General features: G+C 46.8%; 1 protein-coding gene across 1 annotated transcript in view; it reads left to right on the top strand.

Annotated features, from left to right (window-relative positions):
* Positions 1–1337: 1337 nt before the first annotated feature.
* Positions 1338–24498, top strand: part of LDLRAP1 (low density lipoprotein receptor adaptor protein 1) — a 94297-nt gene continuing 71136 nt past the window's right edge. Inside the window, exon 1 of the mRNA XM_060257551.1 lies at positions 1338–1504. Within this exon, the coding sequence (XP_060113534.1) occupies positions 1420–1504 (85 nt within the window). The 5' untranslated portion in view covers positions 1338–1419. The remainder of the gene's footprint in view (positions 1505–24498) is intronic.

The raw sequence follows: 24498 nt of genomic DNA, 5'->3' as shown, positions 1-24498 counted from the left end.
AAAAAGGCCTAGCCAGATACTATGACATTATCCACTGAATGTAATTAAGCTATGGACAAAGTAGTTCATTCTCTAATTTAGCTGCCAATTATGTCATTTTGTGTTTTGTTTGTTTGTATTTGGTGCCTTTTATCCTTTTTTATGTTTTTGATCGCTCAAAAAGGATGACTGGCGATACAGTCACTGATGGCTTCGTATAAATGTTTATTAAGTGCAATAAAAAGTTTTTGAAAATTTAAAAACAAACAAACAAAAAAAGGCCTAACCGCATCCAGAAGCGCCAATGCAGCCGAAACTCAGGCAAGGATCCGGATCCGAGAAAGAAGTCCTTTTCTCCCTTTCTCACAACACAAGAACTCGTGGGCATTCGATGAAATTGCTGAGCAGACAGGTTAAAACGGATAAAAGGAGGTACTTCTTCACCCAAAGGGTGATTAATACGTGGAATTCACTGCCACAGGACGTGGTGGCAGCTGCAAGCATAGCCAGCTTTAAGAGGGGATTGGATAAAAATATGGAGCAGAGGTCCATCAGTGGCTATTACCCACAGTGTGTATATATATGTGTGTGTGTGTGTGTGTGTATATATATATATATATATACACACACACACATATAATTTTTTGGGCCACTGTGTGACACAAAGTGTTGGACTGGATGGGCCACTGGCCTGATCCAACATGGCTTCTCTTAGGTGCGGGCCCTGCGGAACCTTGATCAGTTCCGCAGGGCCTGCAAGACTACCCTCTTTAAACGAGCACATATCGACTGCCGGATTGTTGTTAATCCAGGATCCGCCAACACGGTCCTGTCTAAGGACCTACGCCATCACGGCACCATTCAAACCGGCAGAAACTAGCGTCAGCACGCCACCACTGCTGCCAGATCAATTCAAATTGCATGAACTTAAGTACATTAACTGGTTTTGAAATGATGTTAAATTTAAAAGCGTTTATGGTTAAAGTTGTATATTTATTATTGTATATGCATGAAACGCTGTTAGCCGCCCTGAGCCTGCCTAGGCGGGGAGGGCGGCATACAAATAAAATTTGGCTTTGCTTGACTTTCTTACTATGTGCAAAGAGGCCCCAAAGGCTCCCGTCGCCTCCCCAGAAGCTTCCCCGCCAGCGCCGCTTGGCTAGACGCGACGCGCGGGGTGCCTTCCACCGCCTAGCGCAGGCAGCCCGAGGAGGGGCGGCCGGGCATCCACTTGGAGAGGAGGCCTGCCGTCTTCGTCGCTCCCTCCCCTCCGACCGCCCCGCCGGCCCATCGGCTTCCCTGCAGCGGGAGGGCGGGCAGAAGGGAGGCAGGCAGGAAGGAGAGGCGGGCCCGGACGAGGCAGGGAAAAAGTTTGCAGAGAGTTCCTCTGGCTCGCGTCGCTTTGCGTTCTGGAGGCGGCGCTGGGTGGCTGGCGGCGGCATGGACGCCCTCAAGTCCGCCGGGCGAGCCATCATCCGAAGCCCCAGCATAGCCAAACAGAACTGGGGCAGCGGCAGGCACAAGAGTAAGTGGCGCGGAGGCGACGGCGCCTGCCTCCCTTCCTCCCCGCGCAGCTCTGCTCCCCTCGCTCTTTCCCCAGCTCCTTTCCCAGCGCCCCGCGCGCGCTTATTCCTGGCAAGGGCCCCGGGCCGGCAGGAGCTCCGCTGCAGGGCTGGGGAGGGGAGGGGAGAGCCGCGTGCTGCAAAGGACAGCAAAAGTTTGGGCACTTCAGGAAAGAATGCAGGAAACGGCGAGGTCAGCAAAGTTCTTAAAGGGGCCGACTTGTTTTCTTCGGACTTGTTGAGCGAAACGAAGAAGGATGGGGGGGGGGGGGGAAATCTGGCTTGAGAGTTTTTGAGAGGATCTCCGCGGGCGGTGCTTGGAAGCGACCTTCTACTGAGTCAGACTCTTGCGGAGGAATCCTCCTAAAGTCAAGTGTCTCTTCCATGGGGCTGCGCCCTCCCAGGAAAGTTCTTATCTGGGAGAACCGGGTTTGATTCCCCACTCCTCCACTTGCACCTGCTGCTAGCATGGCCTTGGGTCAGCCAGAGCTCTGGCAGAGGTTGTCCTTGAAAGGGCAGCTGCTGGGAGAGCCCTCTCCAGCCCCACCCACCTCACAGGGTGTCTGTTGTGGGGGAGGAAGGGAAAGGAGATTGTGAGCTGCTCTGAGACTCTTCGGAGTGGAGGGCGGGATATAAATCCAATATCTCCATCTACCTCACAGGGCGTCTGTTGTGGGAGAGGAAGGGAAACGAGATTGTGAGCTGCTCTGAGACTCTTCGGAGTGGAGGGTAGGATATAAATCCAATATCTTCATCTACCTCACAGGGTGTCTGTTGTGGGGGGGAGGAAGGGAAAGGAGATTGTGAGCCGCTCTGAGACTCTTCGGAGTGGAGGGCGGGATATAAATCCAATATCTTCTTCTACCTCACAGGGCGTCTGTTGTGGGAGAGGAAGGGAAAGGAGATTGTGAGCCACTCTGAGACTCTTCGGAGTGGAGGGCGGGATATAAATCCAATATCTTCATCTACCTCACAGGGTGTCTGTTGTGGGGGAGGAAGGGAAAGGAGATTGTGAGCCGCTCTGAGACTCTTCGGAGTGGAGGACAGGATATAAATCCAATATCTTCTTCTACCTCACAGGGTGTCTGTTGTGGGGGGGGGGGGAGGTAAAGGAGATTGTGAGCCGCTCTGAGACTCTTCGGAGTGGAGGGCGGGATATAAATCCAATATCTTTTTCATCTTAGGATGGCACCGTTAGTCGGTGGCGATTCACTGGGCTGCACTGCTGGGCAGAAGCTCTTCAGGGCCTGAGGCAAAGAAGTGCCTTTCTTGCTGCTTGGGATATCGGGGCTCGAACCCCGGGTCAAGAAAGACGTTCTACAGCCAGGCAGGAGGGAAGGGCTACCGTTTGGCCTGGACCTCAAACTTAGAGGAGAGGATGCTCAGATTTAGACACTTCTTAATTTGGGGGGCATTTGATAAGTTTTGCAATGTGTTTTTATGCCTGTTGTGTTGTCAGTTCTAATTTTCTGTGGTCCACTGAGACAGGCTATCTACTGCTGAACCAGGGCCTCACCCTAAAGGTGACGGGTAGCCCGTTTCTATGCAAAGTGGGGTATTCATTTGGGAATGGATTATTCCAGGTGGGTAGCAGCAAAATAAACCAAGGAGTCCCATGGCTCCTTCAAGGCTAACACGTTTTTTTCTGGCAGGAATTTGGGTTTGTTTGTTTTAATAAATCAGTGATCATGTTGGAATTAATTTGGTTGGGGAAAGGGGCTTTCCTCCCAGTAATGTGGTAAGCCGGGCAAGTTCAATGATCACAAAAGTTTTATTTGATAGGCATTCCTTTGAATAGCAAGTGGGTATTCAGACAGAAATGCAGATACTAGGATCCTACCCATTCTGGTGGTGCAAATGGCCTTTGTGCCTCAAATGCATGTGTTGTTGGAGTCCATTGAAGGCCAGACAGATAGGAGGAGAAATCATAAGAATGTTGGGTGCCATGGAAGTGCCCCCTTAAAGCATCTCTCAGGGACACCCAGTGTGTGACTATCTCTCATTCATTCATTTATAATTTGTATACCCCAACTTGTCCTCCAAAGGACTGAAGGTGGCTTATCCAAGAATACCTGATTGTATCCAGAGCAAGAAAGAAGTTTCTGTGGAGTGTCCTGTACCGCTTAATCCATCCTAAAAAAGGATGCCGCCCTATACCACACATATGCTGCTTCTCTATCTGTTGCGGAGAAGCCCTCTTCTCCTGGGACAAGATTGTTCTACTAAAGCGGTGGGGTAGCCCAGGAAACCTGAGGAAGATCATGGGAGGGGGGAATAAACCACAATAAAGAGTTAATTAGAGGAACTGATACAGGGCTTCTTACAGGTGAGTTCATGCAGGACTATAGTTGGGAAAGAAAGTTACCTTGATTGCTTTGAGTAGTGATGCAAAGGGGAGGTCAGGTGCGTGCCAGAGAGTTGTTGGCTGTCTCCTAGATTTTGTAATATTGGTGGTTTCTAAAGTCACACATTGTTTTTTGCTCAAAGGCATCAGGCGTGTTCCTGCAAACTCTTTGTGATGTTGTGACTTGTGTTACATGGATTGCAGTGAGGGTGAAGGCCTTGAGATATTGGTGATCCAGCCTTCAATATTCAGCAAGAACAGTGCATTTTGGACTTTAAGAGAACCTTTTATGCAGTAACTCTTCTGCCTTAGAACTTCCATTGCATGATAGGACCTGGCAGGGCTCATTCTTGTACCTGTAGAAAGGAGAGTAAGTGACCTGGCTTCAGGTGTATGCAACATTTTTCAGCCATGGCACAAAGCAGGGACACCTAATGATGATAACCACTACTTTCAAATGGAAGGGATGGATGTAACTGTGCTTATTAGTTTTCATACTCTTCCCACATTAGGTTGCACTAACCAGTTTGATTTCCACAAACTACATAAACCTCCACTTTTGTTAATATCACATTTAGGGACCTTTGGGTTTTGTTTGATGCTGGAGATATGTTTCATTAACCTCTGGCCTTCATGTTCTCAAATGGAGGCTGCCATTTTGTTTTCCCCAGAAGGCTTTGCTGCAGCTTTAAATGTATGAAATCCAAGTCAGTCCACACGAATGTGCAGAACATGGGTCCCATGCTCTTTAACTTGTTCGTAAATGATTTGGAGTTGGGAGTGAGCAGTGAAGTGGCCAAGTTTGCAGATGACACTAAATTGTTCAGGGTGTGAGAACCAGAGAGGATTGTGAGGCACTCCATAGGGATCTGTTGAGGCTGGGTGAGTGGGCGTCAACGTGGCAGATGAGGTTCAGTGTGGCCAAGTGCAAAGTAATGCACATTGGGGCCAAGAATCCCAGCTTCAAATACAAGTTGATGGGGTGTGAACTGGCAGAGACTGACCAAGAGAGAGATCTTGGGGTCGTGGTAGATAACTCACTGAAAATGTCAAGACAGTGTGCGATTGCAATAAAAAAGGCCAACGCCATGCTGGGTATTATTAGGAAGGGAACTGAAAACAAATCAGCCACTATCATAATGCCCCTGTATAAATCAATGGTGCGGTCTCATTTGGAATACTGTGTGCAATTCTGGTCACCGCACCTCAAAAAGGATATTATAGCATTGGAAAAAGTCCAGAAAAGGGCAACTAGAATGATTAAAGGGTTGGAACACTTTCCCTATGAAGAAAGGTTAAAACGCTTGGGGCTCTTGGAGAAACGATGACTGCAGGGTGACATGATAGAGGTTTACAAGACAGGTTAAAACGGATAAAAGGAAGTACTTCTTCACCCAAAGGGTGATTAACATGTGGAATTCACTGCCACAGGAGGTGGTGGCGTCCACAAGCATAGCCACCTTCAAGAAGGGGTTAGATAAAAATATGGAGCAGAGGTCCATCAGTGGCTATTAGCCACAGTGTGTGTGTGTGTGTGTGTGTGTGTGTATATATATTTGGCCGCTGTGTGACACAGAATGTTGGACTGGATGGGCCATTGGCCTGATCTAACATGGCTTCTCTTATGTTCTTAATGCATGAGATGGAGAAAGTAGAGAAATAAGTACTTTTCTCCCTTTCTCACAATACAAGAACTCGTGGGCATTCGATGAAATTGCTGAGCAGACAAGTTCAAATGGATAAAAGGAAGGACTTCTTCACCCAAAGGGTGATTAACATGTGGAATTCACTGCCACAGGAGGTGGTAGCAGCTACAAGCATAGACAGCTTCAAGAGGGGGTTAGATAAAAATATGGAGCAGAGGTCCATCAGTGGCTATTAGCCAAAGTGTATATGTATGTGTGTGTGTGTGTATATATATATATATAAATTTTGGCCACTGTGTGACACAGAGTGTTGGACTGGATGGGCCATTGGCCTGATCCAACAGGGCTTCTCTTATGTGACACAGAGTGTTGGAATGGAGGGGCCATTGGCCTGATCCAACATGGCTTCTCTTATGTGACACAGAGTGTTGGACGAGGGGCCATTGGCCTGATACAACAGGGCTTCTCTTATGTTCTTATGTGACACAGAGTGTTGGACTGGAGGGGCCATTGGCCTGATCCAACATGGCTTCTCTTATGTTCTTATGTGACACAGAGTGTTGGACTGGAGGGGCCATTGGCCTGATCCAACAGGGCTTCTCTTATATTCTTAACAATCGATACACAGAATGCGTCCAAGGGGTCTTATGATCAGAAATGTTTTTTCTCCTTCCTTTAACTTTTTCACCTCAGCATCCAGCAGCTGTAAAGATGAAATTTGGGCAGGGCTAGCTGTAGGCAGGCCTAGCACACAATTGTTGACTATCTTTGCTGGAAATAGGGCTGCTGTTGTGTTTCCAGCAAAAGCAGAACATGGATCTTGGTTTTGCAGCACGTGTCTGCAGACAGTGCGAGATAGTTTGTAGTTGGAGTTAGTAGGGAGATTGTTTCAGTTGTTGTAGTACCCTGGGATAGTTTCAGGTGGGTAGCTGTGTTGGTCTGCAGTAGAAGAGCAAGATCTGAATCCAATAGCACCATAAAGACCAACAAGATTTCCAGAGCACAAGCTTTCTAATATCTGACAGAGGGACCTTTGACTCTCAAAAACTCATGCCTTGGAAATTGTGTTGGTCTTTAAGATGTTATCAGACTCAGCATCCTGGGATAGTTTTGTGGCTGGGAAGTCTGGAATGAATGAGAATATGTAAATAAATGTGGCGGGCTTATTAACATGCTCTTGTTTCTCAGAACATTTTTGGTTTTGGATTCATGCCTGTGCTGCTGGTTTCAGTGAAGGAAAACCTCATTGCCCATATAGGGATGGGCTACAGCAGGGGCTTGGCCTGAAAAACTTCCTGAGCCCTCCTTCTGGACATCCTCAGTGAAAAGGATCTCTGGGAGAGAGACTAGGAGAACTTCTGCCAGTCATATCCCTGGGCTAGAGTGTCTTTCTCTTCCTAAGGCAGGGGTGCGTGCACTTAAATTCTAGTTTTGTTATAGCCTATGCCAGGGGTCCTCAAACTACGGCCCGCGGGCCAGATGTGGCCCATTGAGGATGTTTATGCGGCCCGCCGGGTTATGGCAAAATCAGACCGGAAGTGACGTTCGACCTAAACTCGCGTTAGCAACACACACTTCCGGCACTGGGCTGAGGCGGCGGAGACAGAGTGTGAGGCGATACCGAGGTGAGGTGAGTTCCCAGGCCAGGGTGTGTGGTGTTGGGAAGGGAGAGAGATGCAGAAGACGGAGAACTGACGGCCTGCATCCTTGTACAGTAACGGCAGCCACCACAACAGACAGTTTTTGTTTTTACTATAGTCCGGCCCTCCAACAGTCTGAGGGACAGTGAACTGGCCCCCTGTTTAAAGTTTGAGGACCCCTGGCCTATGCTGAGTGGGAGAAACTCTGCATCCAACACCTGCTGTCTGTTTTAAAAGATAGGATTTTACAATTTTAACTTCTCCCCCCCCCCTTTTGACACAATCCATCACTCAAACCTAGGACTGATTTCCTACTAGCGTTGCTCCTCCCCAAGGCTTCTGTCCACCCCACCCCACCGCCCAGCTCAAGTGATCAATTGCCTCTAAGTTGTTCCATGGTCCCATTTTGAGCCATGACAACCTCCAGTTCCCTGCATGGTTTTTAGATGCTGTCTTTTCAGGATTACATTGCCGCATGGAGAATTGGTGATTGTCGCACCTCAGAATGCACCCAAGGAGAGCCAGTTTGGTGTAGTGGTTAAGTGTGCGGACTCTTATCTGGGAGAACCGGGTTTGATTCCCCACTCCTCCACTTGCACCTGCTGGAATGGCCTTGGGTCAGCCATAGCTCTGGCAGAGGTTGTCCTTGAAAGGGCAGCTGCTGTGAGAGCCCTCTCCAGCCCCACCCACCTCACAGGGTGTCTGTTGTGGGGGAGGAAGGTAAAGGAGATTGAGAGCCGTTCTGAGACTCTTCGGAGTGGAGGGCGGGATATAAATCCAATATCTTCATCTACCTCACAGGGTGTCTGTTGAGGGGGAGGAAGGGAAAGGAGATTGTGAGCCGCTCTGAAACTCTTCGGAGTGGAGGGCGGGATATAAATCCAATATCTCCATCTACCTCACAGGGCGTCTGTTGTGGGGGAGGAAGGGAAAGGAGATTGTGAGCCGCTCTGAGACTCTTCGGAGTGCAGGGCGGGATATAAATCCAATATCTTCACCTACCTCACAGGGTGTCTGTTGTGGGGGAGGAAGGTAAAGGAGATTGTGAGCCGCTCTGAGACTCTTCGGAGTGGAGGGCGGGATATAAATCCAATATCATCTTCTTCTAGTGGGAAGTCTATGGCTTGGTCTGAGGAAAACAGATTCCTGGGGGCGGAGCAATGCTAGTGGGAAATGAGTCCAGAACCAACATTGTCCCAAAGTAAATTGTGAATACAGTGCCGCTTCTAATATGCTACTCCGTATGTTGTATGCCAAGAAACTTACTGGGAAGATGAATAGCTAGAACAAGAATAAGTAAATGGAACAATTTGGCACTATATTTTTGTTTTGTATCACCTGTCCATGTACTGAATGACATCTTATAGAAGCCAACATGGGTGTGACATTGCATTTCAAGTAGACTCCTCTTCCATGCCTCAGACAAAGAGCCTAAATCTCACATACCACAGGTGAGGTAATAAAACTGTAGGTTGGTGGGTTCATGGGATCGAATGCTGCTCTGGACACGAAGTCCTTGCACCTAGAAAACTAGCACAGCAGGGGAAAGCTACTGGCCTCGCCTTCTCCCTGATTGGTCTGTTTTCTGCATATGTGGGTTTTTGTTGTTTATTTGTTTCATTCATTCAGTTGAGCTTCACCTGCAGTGAGATGTGTTACAGGAAATCGGTCTCTTCTGCTTTCAAGCTGAATGCAAGCCAGTAATGCAGTGCTGCTTCAAAAAAGACAAATGGGATTTTAGTCTAGGTTAATAAGAGCAGAGGATACAAACCCGTGATAAATTAATAGTTGTACTCTGATCTGTGCCAGTAGATCTTGTGTGAAGTCTCATGTCCAGTTCTGGACACTACCAGAACTTAGGAAAGAGGCTGACAAATTGGAACAGGTTTGGAGGAGGGTGTAACCCAAAATGCCCTCAAAATGAGGATGGGGAATTGTCAGGTGGGCACCTGGCTTAATCAGGATCTTTTACCTGTGTATACAGGATTCCACGTCCAGAAATTAATGCTTAAAATATTAGGGACTCTAATTAAGGAAACAATTAAAATTTATTCCGGAAAATATAGGCTTACATACAAGATAAAATACTCATAAAATCATAATACGGTCCTAAGAAAAATAGAGAGAGATATAGAGAGAACACATGGGTAGACAAACAGGGTGATAATTACCAATTGTAGTCTTCAAGGAAGGCTCCAATGGCGACGAAAGAGGATGGGGGAAATGGGACCCTCAACTGGCCAAGAATCAGGGATGGATCTAGACAGCGGAGATAGGGTACTGCTAGATTCACATCTGAGTGGAGTTGGGTCAGAGGTTAAATAGACTAACTTAGACCCTCGGGGGATGGGAAGTACGGAGGAGGAAAAAGGGGAGGCTCTGCAGTGACCATAAGGGCTGGACTTCTGCAGTAGCCAATAGCAGGTTAATTGGTGGCACCTAATTGAGTGCCCATAACTGACCAATGAACAAGCTTGGGCCCGGGTTACCTGATTGGCTGTACAGGTAACCAAGGGTTAAAGGGGAGGCTCCAGACTTGACAGTTGGGGAGAAGAATGGGAGAAATTACTGGGTGGAGGGGTACTTATTATACTTATTTAAAAAGGTGACAATAGATGGCCAAATTACTACCTAGGTAACACCCGGTTTGCACAAAGGAACTTGGCTCTGGCTGAAGATGGTCTTCCTCTTCAGTGTTCTTCTTGCCACCAGTCTTTGTTCTGGGTTCCGTTGGACAAATGCTTGGGTGGTTCGGCAGGGTCCACACCTGGATAAGCTTGATGGCTCTATGGGTGGGTAACATCTGTTGCGTACGTGTGCTTCCCGTTGTGCTAAAATGGAGTCTTGGCACTGCTGGAAGATAGCAGGTATTAGCCTCCCAAAGTGGATTCTATGGTCAAGGCTGAAAACCGCATGGCCTGGATAGCAACTAACGGCACACTTTCTTCCGCTCCAAGACAGAGATGGTATTCGCCCGAAGCGACTGGAAACCATCCGTTCTCCTTGCTGGCGCTCTTCCAGGGACACGGAGCGCTGCTTTAGTGTTGTGGCTGTTAGTACTCATAAGTCCTTTCCAGTCTGGTAGGCAAACCCACCTCCTTCTGGCAGATGTGTGAGAGCTCTGTCTCCAGGCGCTCTGGCAACCAGACGGGTGACTACGATGTTCTGGAAATCAGGGGCATTTCCTTACAAGAGCTGTGAAGATGGTCAGGGAGTGTTTATTCTGGAGAAAAGAAGAAATGAACACTTGAAGAGCTATCTTATTAAACAAGGCAAAGATGGGCTGTTCTGCAGATAGCAATAGCGGGTCTAGAGGGCTTAAGTTACAAGAGCATTTGACATTGGTTGATCTGTACAGGTAAGAGCAGTCCTGAAATAATCCCATTACACAAGCTCTCCCTCATTGCAAGTCTTCACACCAAGAGTGGGCAGCCATCTGTTGGGAATCCAGCTCTGGATTTTTTGCACTGAGCGTCAAGTTGCACTAGATAACCCATAATGCTCTTCTCACTAGTTAGGGCTGTATGCTGTGTGCAAGAAGAAATTGTCTTACGTTTGCTGTCCCTTTCCTTAATGCATGCCATTCTCTGTGAGATCATTGGCCGTCTTGCATTCAGCTGTAAATAGCCTGTGTCAATGAAACAGTAAGAACAGTACTTAGCTTTAAATAGTGCACTTGGATTGTCCAGGGTACTTAAGAATATTGGATCAGTAGTCGATCTACTCCAGCATTTTGCTCCCAGTGAGAGAGAGCCAGTTTGGTGTAGTGGTTAAGTGTGCGGACTCTTATCTGGGAGAACCAGGTTTGATTCCCCACTCCTCCACTAGCAGCTGCTGGCATGGCCTTGGGTCAGCCATAGCTCTGGCAGAGGTTGTCCTTGAAGGGGCAGCTTCTGGGAGAGCCCTCTCCAGCCCCACCCACCTCACAGAGTGTCTGTTGTGGGGGTGGAAGGTAAAGGAGATTGTGAGCCGCTCTGAGACTCTTCGGAGTGGAGGGCGGGATATAAATCCAATATCTTCAACTACCTCACAGGGTGTCCGTTGTGGGAGAGGAAGGTAAAGGAGATTGTGAGCCGCTCTGAGACTCTTTGGAGTGGAGGGCAGGATATAAATCCAATATCATCATCTTCTTCTTCAGTGTGCTTGGAGAAGCCTAGAAGCAGGAGCTGGAAATCAACAGCTTTCGCCCTTTCCTCTTTATCTGGTGCTCAGAGGTATACTGCCTCTGAACAGGGAAGTTCTTTATAGAGATCCTGGTTGTTGGCTGTCGATAGACATATCCTCCATGACAAACCAACACATTATGAATTTGGCTAATCCCTTTCTGAAGCCATCTAAGCCAATGGCTGCCACCACTGCTGTTTCTTGCAGTAATTAATCCCATAAATAATTGTAAGGATTGCAGAGCAGAATTAAGATTCAGGCGGGTAGCCATATTGGTCTGAAGCAGCAGAACAAAATTTGAGTCCAGTAGCATCTTTAAGACTAACAAAGTTTAATTCTGAGTATAAGCGTTCGTGTGCATCCACATGAAAGCTTATACTCGGAATTAAACTTTGCTGGTCTTCAAAGCGCCACCGGATTCAAACTTTGTTCTAGACCTGAATTAAGCTTCACATACAACCACTCCGTAAGGCAGGACACTGTTGTTATTTCCACAGAGTGGATCAGTATGGGGAGGAGTGGCGTGTGTTTTGTGGCAGAGGTGAGAGATGAATCGGAGACTTTTTGGTTGATGGCTTGCCACCACGATGGAGTGTTGAACTGTGATCTGTGAAGGAATCTAGAATGAAACTGAATCACAAAGTATGGTCCCTGATTTAAGCCAGGGTTCCTTGTATTCTGGATTAGTCGGCAGAGGGGTTGTGGTTCAGTGGTAGAACATTTGCTCTGCATGCAGAAGGCTCTGAGTTCAGTCACTGGCATCTCCAGCTAAAAGGTTCAAAGTAGTAGGTAATGGGAAAGACCCCGAAGAGTCACTGCCAGTCAGAATGGGCAAGACTGGCCCCGATAGACCCTTGGTCTGACTTGGTATAAGGCAACCTCATGTGAGTTCCTGGGAGCTTTCTGCTTACTTGGAGTTTTGCTAGTAAGCCCCTGTTGCTTCCTTTCTTCTCTGGTTGCAGACAGGCTTTAAAATCGCCTCTTGTGTAGTAAAAGGTGAGAATGGAATGCAAATTGCTTGGCGGCCTGTGTATTGAGTGGCCTCATTACCCTACTGGCTCGGGCGTCAGAGCAATGGGATGTGTTAATTTAAGTACACAGGCTTAGATCCACAAGCCTCGGGCTTAGAGCGCATGAGGCAGGCAGCCCATGTTCACAGCAAGAGGCCGAGGGAAGCTGGGGAAAAGCCAGACCAGCTTGAGGTCTCTTTCCTGCTAAGATCCAAAAGGAGCGACACGCCCAAGTTTCTTTGTTTGTCTAAAACCCCCCCTCTTCTCTCCAATTGCAGTTCACAGTGTTTTTTTTTTCCCTTCCCACTTGGCATGGTGGTTTGTACAAGCCCTTCAAATTGCTACATTCCCATCAGGGGGTCCATCCTTCTCAAAGCTGCAGCTTCTGAACTGAAAAATTCTGTCACTGCTTCTTTATTCCGCTTTCCTTCCAAAGTACATAGGGGTATCCAGTTCTGCCCTCACAAACCCTGCAAGTTATAGTATTTACTCAAATGCAAAACTAGGCTCCCCCCCCGCCCCGTATGCCATAAAAGAGAGGGGGTGATCTTAACATTGTGTGCAAGTTACAGTTATGTCCAGTAATGATTTGTCTCTGTGTTGCATATTTCAGAGAGTGGTCTTTTGCTCAGGTTTGTCGTCCTTTCAAGTTAATATTGCAGATGAGACGTAGCCTGGGTAACTTGCTGAAGACTGCTTTATGAAATTTGTGGCTGAGTTGTGAACTTGTTTTTTGGGGGGTGGGGTGGGGTGGGGGAACCAAATATATGGTAGATTCTCAGCTGAAGCTTCCAAGGTGGCTTAACATAAAACTAGCTAAAAGCACATAAAATGGGTACATACAGTAACAGAGAGCAGCCAGCAGAATGCAGTATCCATCAATGGTGAAAGGAGAGCAACCAGATTTAAACAGAGGGCATTTTCGCACAGGGCTTACCCCAGAGCGACGTCCCTCTTCACCACGCAGCGTCTGCGCGGATTTCGCACCAACTGCTCCGCATAGCCTAAAAGAGCCGCAAAGTCCCGCTGCTTTTGCGTCGCAAATGTAAACCGCCAAAAACCAGTTTACATTTGCGACGCAAAAGCCGTGGGACTTTGCGGCTCTTCCGGGTTCTGCAGAGCAGTTGGTGCGAAATCCGCGCAGACGCTGCGCGGTGAAGAGGGACGTCGCTCCGGGGTAAGCCCTGTGCGAAAACGCCCATAGTCAACCTCGTGTCTGGATGAGCAGGACATTTTTCACCTGGTGCTTGAAAAACAGTGGTGGTCAAAAAACCACACTGATTAAGTTCACGTCCTGTTCACCCTCTGCAAACAGCTGGCTTTTCAACAGACTGCATGTTCATCAGCCTCTTTGTGACTGTTCGTCTGGTTGCTTCACCTTACCACTTCCTGGCAGTGCAGGACAGCACCACTGACTTTTCACGTACATAACTTTACACAGCCTCATGTTCTCCTCCCTTCTCTGTCTTTGCTGTGTCGCTGCTTGCAGGCAATTGTTTACAGAAGTTAAATCAATCATGAATTGTACAATTCAGTCATAAATCAATGCTCTGTGTCCCGACAGTTTGGTGTTTGAGTAGTCTTTCATGATGTTAATTGCCGCCAGTCTGTTTGGATCAGTAGTGTTTTTGCTCTCTCCCGGTTTTGGAAAAAAAACATGATGTGAACCTGTTCAGCAGGCATTGTAGACATTCCATGTCTACCCAAACAGACCCAGCGATTGGCTCACAACTGATCGTCATGGACGAACAAAGGAAGCTTGATTGTCAAGCAACGTCATTGTGAAATCTGCAACATCTGTGAATCCACTCCATCCATGTCGAGTGTGTTCCTGTGCGATCTAACTGGGAAATGATCAAAGTGTGGGTGACCGTCGTTGAACCCTGTAGTTGGCACACCAAGGGAAGTTGGGCAAAGACATGGTGTGTTACTCAGGAGAACTGAACCCAGGTGATCCCAGTCAAGCATCCTCTCCACTGCCCAGTATTGGAAGGGAGGGAGGGAGGCAGCGTTCGGGCATCTCTCTGCTGTGCTTGGACACAGAACCAGCTGAGAATCGCCTTCCCTGGCAGTTCTGCATGTCGTGTTTCGATAAATGTACCGCTTTGGGATTCTTGACTGCAAAGTGGGATAAAATCTAATTGGCTCAGAAACCTTTTGATTCCTATATGTTTGTTCCTTGCTGTTCTTGTGTGCTTCTTTAAATAGTCTTCTCCTTGTTCGTTCCAGAAGATTCTCAGGGTAAAGAAGCAAAAACTTTTAATAGCTATATATAGTCACTTGGTAATGGAGTGCATTTTTCCTTTATAGCCTTGCTGAGACTCAAGGTGGGCTGCGGCACATAATAAATTCAGCTGGCACATGACAGACAATAAACAATTCAATAGAACTAGGATTACAAAATTAGAATATGACATGAAGTTTTTTAAAAGTCTTAAGAAGTCTATGGAAGGACTGTGGCTCAGTAGGAAAAACCTTTGCTTGGCATGTGGAAGGTCCCAGGTCCAATTTAGTATAATGCAGCTTCAAATGATATACAATGAACAATGCAGGCAATGGATTACTGAAGGTAGCAAATGCAGTAAGAGCCAGATGAAACACATGCTAAACAGGGCAATCAGCTGCAGTCCCGTTCCCTTATAAAAGCTCCCTCCTGAACGGTTCCATTATATAACAGCCCTATTATGCTACATTATGTTATAGCCGTTGAGTGAGACTGAATCTTCCTCGTGCAAGACAAGAAGGCGTAAGGGGAAAGTTTGTTTTGAAAATGCAGAAGACTCAAATTGTTTAAAATAGACCGTTCTCTTTATGTAGCCGAACAACCTAACTCCCATTCTGCCCAATGAAGAATTCTGTGTAACTCTTAACAATTGGCACCCTCTTCTGCCAACAATAGTGCTACAGGCACTGAAGGCATCTTGAACATATGAAGAACATATGAAGCTGCCTTCTACTGAATCAGTCAGTATTGTCTTCTCAGACTGGCAGCGGCTCTCCAGGGTCTCAAGCTGAGGTTTTTCACACCTATTTGCCTGGACCCTTTTTGGGAGATGCCAGGGATTGAACCTGGGACCTTCTGCTTCCCAAGCAGATACTCTACCACTGAGCCACCGTCCCTCCCCTGCTCTCCAGGGTCTCAAGCTGAGGTTTTTCACACCTATTTGCCTGGACCCTTTTTTGGAGATGCCAGGGATTGAACCTGGAACCTTCTGCTTCCCAAGCAGATGCTCTACCACTGAGCCACCATCCCTGCGTGGACCAAGTAGCACAGGCTTGCCACATCCCCTTCCTCATCAAATGTATGCAGGAGCAATTCAGGACAAGTCCATACCTCTTCCCTCCACCTGTTTTGCACAACCTGGCTTGGTAATAAAAGCATTACTGTGTTAACAAACTTTGTATAGCAGCCATTATCTAAAGCCACAAACTGCTTTTATGGTGACTTCTGGAGGTTGGTCAGAGGTTTATGGAGCTGTAAAGGGGTGTTTGCATCATCTGTTCCAGTGACAGCCAACATCCCAGACCACCTGCTGGACCATGCATTGCTCTGCTTCCCTTGCCAGAAGAGGGGGATGTGATGGGAGAGGGGGGTTGTGCCTCAGTGGCAGAGTAGCTACTTTGCATCCCAAATTCGATTTCTAGCATCACCAGTTAAAAGGATTATGATAGGCTGCCTACTGTGCAAGGACCATTTGTCAGCAGTCTGTGGTCTTGCTTAACTTCCTGGAAGAAGTGCCTCTAGGGTCTTCAATAAATGTCTGTCTAATTTGGTTTAAGAAAGGTGGCATTAGATGCTTGTAAATCCACAGAATTAAAATATCTGGTTCAACTATCATCATTAAGTGCAAAGGGATTCTTGGGGCAGGATTCCAAATATGTTATAGCAAGTTGCAAAGATGTGTAGATTTTGTTGCTGTCTTACCAATTTCCCTTTTTTAACACCCCCCCCCCATCTTTTCAGATTTGTCAGAACCTATTTTTCCAAGCAGGTAATATATCAAAACGCTTGGCTTAGAACTAATCTTTGTTTGAGTCTGAACTCCATAGGTTTTTTAAAGGATTAAGTGGCTCCGAACTCTGAATTTGGAAATTATAGTGCTGCGTCTGGAATGCGGTGTCAGCACTTGTAGAAGGAATTTTAAGTAGCAGTTCAGCGTGGTCAGATGAATGTTCGTTTCTCAAATGCTGAGTTGCTGCTCTACTCCTCTCTTAACAATATAAAAATGTCATTAAATCTCCACATGTCTAAACAAAACAAAACAGGACAGTCTGTTTGGCTCATGGCATTCTTTTGGCTTTCGGGGAAGGATCACAGTCAGTAGGCAAAGGAAGAGAAGCATAATATAAGAAGAATAATATATAGAGTGCTTTTCTTGAGAGTTCAGAAATATTTTGTGAAACTTGGTAATCCTTACAAAAATGCTGCAATGTAAAATTCTGGTCTGGACTGGGTCCAAGTGGTTTGTTATACTGGGAGAGCTATGATGGGCCTCTTGAACTTAAAAAAGAAAACACCTAAATGGAGGGGCTATAGCATGATTGGGGAGGATGTGAGCTGGAGGTGTTAACTGGAGTGAAAGTTGCTGTTAAAGGCACAGGAGTAATTTAAAAACATTGGCAACCTTATACACAGGGCTTTTTTCCCTGGGGAAACGTGTTGGAATGGAGTTCTGTAACCTCTTAATGAAAACAAAATTCACACACACACAAAAAAGTTTAAAAGTCCATCTTGAGAGTTCCAGCTCCTCTTTTTCCAGAAAAAAAGCCCTGCTTATACAGAGGAGAAGCAAAGTGGAAAGAAGAGTTTGTTCCTTGGGTTGCCAGCCCAGAGCTGGCTTCCCCTGAGTGCTTTCAGGGAGCAGAATGTGGGGAAAGGGAGCGTTGATGATGAACTGATGTGACTTCAAGAGGATCACCCAGAAATGTCACTGTGTCAGCAATGCTCCTGGAATTCCCCCAGTCTCAGTGGTAAAAACCATAGAGCAGGGGGTGTCAAACATGCAGCCCGTGTACCAAATCAGGCCCCCAGAGGGCTCCTATTAGGCCCTCGAGCAACTGGCTGTCATCTGCTTCCTTCTCCCTCTCTCTTGCTTGCATCTGCATAACAGCTTGCTTTGCAAAACTTGCTCAGTCACACAGGAACTACAGCAAAATCTCTTCTCAATTGACTGAGACTCCTCCCTTGGGGAGGAGGGATAGCTTGCTTTGTCAGGCTCTCTCAATCGCACAGCAGAGCTACTGAGCCAAGCCTCTCTTCCTGCTACTGGCTGAGGCTCCTCCCCCTCCTCATCCTGTACGGAAGGAAGGAAAGAGCCAGAGCTTCCTTTGCCCAATTCCCTGGATCCCATGGGAGAGCTATAAAGAAAGCACTTTTAAGACCAATGAGTGTTGTCGTTTTAAAACCCTTTAAATGTGTTTGTCTGTGTCCTTTGTAACGTTTATGTCTCTGCTACCTAATCTTAAATAGGTATACACATGGCTCAGTCTGATATGACCTGGCCTGGCCCAATATGGCCCAGCAAGATTTGGCCCTCATAACAAATAATACCCCTGCATAGAGATTGGGAAAATTCCTAGAGCATTGTTGACTTGGCAATCAGAAGTGGCATCACCATGTTGCCGGGATCCTCCTTCCGTTTTCTCCTGGTGCTCAGTTTCCCAAGAGCTGGCAGGGATGGGAGGTTGCTCACACAGATAGGCAACTGGTAGCCCTGTTGGTAACCTTAGGCCTGACTCATGCTTTCAGAAGGATGAATCGGGAGTTATTTGTATTTTCCAGGGGCCCCCTTTTTGGAAAGCACCAGAGGTGATGTACAGTTCAGAAACTGAGCATAGAAGCTGTTGAACGTCTCTGATCGACCAGTGATGGGACCCACATGGGATAGAACGGGAGCCTGGCTGTTGTCTGATCGGAAAATTGGTTGTGCGGATTATAATAGAGGCAGATGGATTTAGTAGTGAGTGTGACCGCACCCTCAGGCTGGTTGATTTTGGGTGGAAGGTGGGTTTGGATGTATATGAACTCTTGGGATGCTCTACTATACAAATCCCCTTCAGTGGGACTTGTTCAGAATTTTCTGGTGGACTGCCTCTTGGGTGCGTTTGAGAGTACCGTTATGGTTTTCCACATCAAGCATCAAAAGCATGTGCCTTGATTTGGGGAAACTGGAAGTAAATGTCAGTCTAGTCCCACGTTCCTGATTTATACAGAAAGCAGACTGGTGGTAAATTGGACTGTTATTAATTAAAGTTGCTGGATAGAGAGCGTTGCACTCTTAAAAATATTGCCTGAATGTTTTTTATCTTGCATATTTCTGATAAAGTTTTTTCCACATACAAACGCCGCTCCGAAGACATTCCAGAAGTTGTCGTTTAGAAAGTCTCCACACACTCAGAATATATAACTCCTAGGATTAACTCCATTTTGCAGTTTAGCTCTATCTGAACTTTGTTTCTTGCTTTAAAAAGGCAAGGGGAAGGGATAAATCCTCAGCGGGGTTGTTCATGCATTCAGAATTAAACTTTACATCTTGGTTTGCTGTATGGTATCGTGGGTGGTTATCCTTTCTTTAGGTGAACAAAGAATGGCGGGGTGCTTCAGTTCCTTTTCCCTGCTGGCCTTTCTGTAGGAGGGAAAAACTCCTCCCACCAGACGAGATAACAACCCTGCCATTGTTTAGGAAGATCACTTCCCAGGATCTAGAAAAGATGGATCAGGAGGCCAGGGGAGGCTGTGGTTTGCCGGTGGAGTGGGGTTGTTGACTCTTTTCTTCAACTCACTTGACTGCTTCAGTGTGTAAACAAATCACAGATGGAAGCAACTTAGGGGCCTCGTATCTTTACGGTAACTGACTCTTACAAAGGACAGCGCTGTCATCCTTCAAATGCATCCTACATAACATGTCAAGTCTTGGCATCTGTATTGCTTGCTAATCATTCTGCCTGAACTAAAAAGTGCAAGTTTGGGAGTTGCATCTCAACATGTCGTAATGAACGGAATACTTAATGGATACCCAGACCCGTCTGCGAAGTGCCTTGGGCTCAGGCTACCTCAGTGCAAGCTAGCTGCATTAGTTCGCTGCTGCGGGCTTGAGTAAATGAACAGCTGTGATTGCAGCAAGTGGTTGTGAGCCTGTTTGCTTTGTTGTTGTTTTAATTCATGAAGTTTGCTCTGTTGGAGGCATATTGTAATACTTTCCCTTAGGGCTTAGCAACACTTTGCATTAGGGGTCCTCAAACTACGGCCCGCGGGCCAGATGCGGCCCGCTGAGGACGTTTATGCGGCCCGCCGGGTTACAGCAAAATCAGACCGGAAGTGACATTCGACCTAAACTCGCGTTAGCAACGCACACTTCCGGCACTGGGCTGAGGCGGCGGAGACAGAGTGTGAGGTGATACCGAGGTGAGGTGAGTTCCCAGGCCGGGGAGTGTGGTGTGGGGAAGGGAGAGAGATGCAGAAGACGGAGAACTGACGGCCCGCGGCCTTGTACAGTAACGGCAGTCCGGCCCTCCAACAGTCTGAGGGACAGTGAACTGGCCCCCTATTTAAAAAGTTTGAGGACCCCTGCTTTACATTTTCCCCAGGTGCATCTGGTAGAGAGCTGCTGCGTTCTGCATTTCTTGGACATGTGCAGGTCCAGTTTGGATGAGGACATTGATGTGTGGATAAACAAGTTAGTTCCCTTCCCCGTGCCATTTTCCTGACCTCAAACAGCCCCAAGGGTACTGATTTGCCCTGCTGTGGAAATCGCTCATCAGAAGACATCCCCCAGAAAAACATGACGTGTAGCGTGGGCCCTTAATCTTTTCTGTTTTATTTCACCAGCAAACTGAACAGGACATGGCCTTCTCTGTAACGCTGCCTCTGCTGTACGGTTTACTCCTCCTTCCCTCTGCTTGGCAAAGATAAACAGTTGACTGGTTGCTCAGGCTTTTCTCATTAGCTGAGGTGTGTTTGCGTGGTTTGTGAAAATGTGTTATGTCCTTGCTGCTTTATCCTAGTGGTTCTGTTTCTTTATTGCAACTTCTCATTCTGTGTAATTTTTATTGCTGCAGGATTTGACTTGATCCGGCACAGCTGTGTTTATTGATTTGCAAAGGAATAATTATAAATTTTAAACCTGTATTTTAGTGATGCGGATTCTGGTTTGTTTAGAGTTCCCCCCCACCCCTGTAAATCAAAGACTGGTGTATATAAATTTATTAAGTCAATGTCAAAGCCAGTTCTTGGCATTCTAGCAAGTGGTATAGTGTGACTAAGAGACAGAGCCCAGATAGAAGCAGTTTTGGATGAAGCAGCTGGGATAAAATTTACTCTCTACCTGTTTGGTGTAGTGGTTAAGAATGGCAGACTCTGACCCTGAGAACTGGGTTTGATTCCCCACTCCTCCAGATGCAGCCAGCTGGGTGACCTTGGGTTAATCACAGTTCTCTCGGAGCTGTTCTCTCAAGAGTGGTTCTCAAAGAGCTCTCAGCCCCACCTACCTCACATGATGTCTGTTGTGGAGAGAAGAAGGGAAGAAGATTGTAAACCACTGTGAATGAAGGGACAGGGTATAAATCCATCAACAACAGCAACAACTCCTCCTCCTCTCTGATAGTGAATTTGATAGAAGTCGGTGGTCACATTCAGATACGAGGACAAACCTTCATTTGTCTGTGACTGGCAAGAACACATTGAACACTCATGCATGCCTTCCTCCTGCCTACACATAAGAACATAAGAGAAGCCATGTTGGATCAGGCCAATGGCCCATCCAGTCCAACACTCTGTGTCACATAAGAACATAAGAGGAGCCGTGTTGGATCAGGCCAATGGCCCATCCAGTCCAACACTCTGTGTCACGTAAGAACATAAGAGAAGCCATGTTGGATCGGACCAGTGGCCCATCCAGTCCAACACTCTGTGTCACGTAAGAACATAAGAGAAGCCATGTTGGATCAGGCCAATGGCCCCTCCAGTCCAACACTCTGTGTCACATAAGAACATAAGAGGATCCGTGTTGGATCAGGCCAATGGCCCCTCCAGTCCAACACTCTGTGTCACATAAGAACATAAGAGGAGCCGTGTTGGATCAGGCCAATGGCCCATCCAGTCCAACACTCTGTGTCACATAAGAACATAAGAGGAGCCGTGTTGGATCAGGCCAATGGCCCATCCAGTCCAACACTCTGTGTCACGTAAGAATATAAGAGAAGCCATGTTGGATCAGGCCAATGGCCCATCCAGTCCAACACTCTGTGTCACGTAAGAACATAAGAGAAGCCATGTTAGATCAGGCCAGTGGCCCATCCAGTCCAACACTCTGTGTCACGTAAGAACATAAGAGAAGCCATGTTGGATCAGGCCAATGGCCCCTCCAGTCCAACACTCTGTGTCACATAAGAACATAAGAGGATCCGTGTTGGATCAGGCCAATGGCCCCTCCAGTCCAACACTCTGTGTCACATAAGAACATAAGAGAAGCCATGTTGGATCAGGCCAGTGGCCCCTCCAGTCCAACACTCTGTGTCACATAAGAACATAAGAGGATCCGTGTTGGATCAGGCCAATGGCCCCTCCAGTCCAACACTCTGTGTCACATAAGAACATAAGAGAAGCCATGTTGGATCAGGCCAATGGCCCCTCCAGTCCAACACTCTGTGTCACATAAGAACATAAGAGGATCCGTGTTGGATCAGGCCAATGGCCCATCCAGTCCAACACTCTGTGTCACGTAAGAATATAAGAGAAGCCAAGTTAGATCAGGCCAATGGCCCATCCAGTCCAACACTCTGCGTCACACAGTGGCAAAAATTTATATATATATATATATATATATATATATATATATATATATATATATATATATATATATATATATATATATATATATATATATATATATATATATATATACACACACACACACACACACACACACATACACTGTGGCTAATAGCCACTGATGGACCTCTGCTCCGTATTTTTATCTAAACCCCTCTTGAAGGTGGCCATGCTTGTGGCCGCCACCACCTCCTGTGGCAGTGAATTCCACATGTTAATCACCCTTTGGGTGAAGAAGTACTTCCTTTTCACATGGATTATGATTGAACACCTCCTTGTTTTGGATTTTGCTCTATTACTACTCTGTTTTTGTTTGTTTTTTTTAATTATTTTATTGCATTTTAAGAGATCAATGATAACAAAAAGACAAGGAAACAACAAATATTCCTACTCTTGTTTTGTCCACTTTGTTGTGACGTTGCTACCCGAGCAACCGACACGAACCCCTGGTGGCACTTCTAGGGTCAACTGCATGGGAAAAGGCAACAGGATGCCTTGTCTGATGCACATGTCCAGTCCCCCAGATTGGTGGCTGTAAGCTGGGCATGAGGCAGCCCCTGAGTCCCTGCCAGCACTGCCGACTCTTGTGCTTGGCCAGACACTCTGGGAGGAATCAAACTCCAGTCTCTTCCCTCTACTATTGTTTGCGGCCGCACAAATATCTTCACTGGTCTCCTTCCTTCAGGCCTTTCGGTTCCTTCGCTGCGAGGGAGAAAAGTCTCGCACCTGATTCGTTGGGTATTTTACCTCAGCTCTTTGGCGAGGTCATCCTCTTCTTTCGATGGCTCCCTTCCAGAGAAATGGGATTGGATTGTGAAAGTTTTATCGCGGAGTGAGATGGACAAATTAACAAGAACTTTAAGAGACTATGATTTGGATGTGTTTAAGAAGGAGTGGAAGAAATGTAGAGGATATATAGAGAAAGAGTGGAATGTAAAAAGACATTGGACAATTTTTTGAATATGAGAAAAGAAAGATATTGAACTTTGATTGGTTAAGGGTACCTTTATAATCGAACTTAAGTATATAACCTCGGCGGGAGTCTAGTAACGGAGGGAGGGGGGATTGGAAAATATCATATGGGTTAGAGATAGTAATGATATAATTAGATATTGTTACCATATGTTATCAATAAAATTGTTTAAGCACAAATATCTTCACTGGTAGATGTCCCTCTCCCCTCCCCAGCATTCAAACCAAAAAAGATCGCCTGCCCCTTCTCCAGTAAATCTGCACACAAGTGCAAATTGTTGCCTTCAGTGATATTGGGGAGGGACGGTGGCTCAGTGGTGGAGCATCTGCTTGGGAAGCAGAAGGTCCCAGGTTCAATCCCTGGCATCTCCAAATAAGGGTCCAGGCAAATAGGTGTGAAAAACCTCAGCTTGAGACCCTGGAGAGCCGCTGCCAGTCTGAGAAGACAATACTGACTTTGATGGACCAAGGGTCTGATTCAGTAGAAGGCAGCTTCATATGTTCATATGTTCAAATGCTGGTGGCTGATTGTGAGATGGACCGTCGTTCAGACTTGGCATGAGGCAGCTTCTTCTGACCTTACAGAACAGGTGATACTCTGGAATGTGCTTTTGCCTTCACAGTAACCGTGTAAAGAAGGTCATTGCTCCTGTTTTTCCAGATGGGATGAGAGAGTAACTTGCCAAAATGGTGGTACTAAGTCCGTGACAGCGGTGGGCTTGGAACCTTCCGGCCTCCTGGGGTGTCCCGGCTGCCATCAGATGGAACCAAGGGTGTTAGTTCTTATACATTCAAAAGACTCTTTGCTTTCTGTGGTCTGTGTTTCTGGCTGGGCTTGCAGTCGAGGGACTTGCAAATGCTCGTCACCAATCATCCCAGCTGCCCTTGTGATGTCTGGGTCATCTGTGTTCATGTTTTTGCACTCAGGGGTTGAGTGGAAGAGGCACAAAGGTTAAGTGGCTTTTGGGGAGCCTGCAGTAATTGTCGAAAGCAGAAATCGAAAGGAGGCGCTTCAGACTTCAAGTCCTGGCACTTGTTTCTGTGTGGCTCCCACCGCCTCCCAGGCTTGTCAAGTGCTTTTGAAGCTTGGAGGAAGCATCACAGGGCTGTTTGATCTGTGCAGAGGGTCACCGGCTGTTTTATTCACTAGATTTAGAGTCCACCCTGCAACGCGATGCTGCGGCAGCTCAGCATTAGACCTCTCGTTTGACTGTTGCCCGCTTTCATCTGGTGTCTTTAGGTTAACAGAAATCTGTCTTTTATTTGTGAAAACTGTCCAGAAGATTGCTAATCAGGAGCACAGAATCCTGTTAGTATCTCTATGGGAGTCAAGCTGCTTCAGAGACCAAGAT

Source organism: Heteronotia binoei, chromosome 17 (assembly GCF_032191835.1).
Source record: "Heteronotia binoei isolate CCM8104 ecotype False Entrance Well chromosome 17, APGP_CSIRO_Hbin_v1, whole genome shotgun sequence".
Classification (NCBI taxonomy): Eukaryota; Metazoa; Chordata; class Lepidosauria; order Squamata; family Gekkonidae; genus Heteronotia; species Heteronotia binoei.
This window is presented reverse-complemented; position numbering and strand designations above follow the sequence as displayed.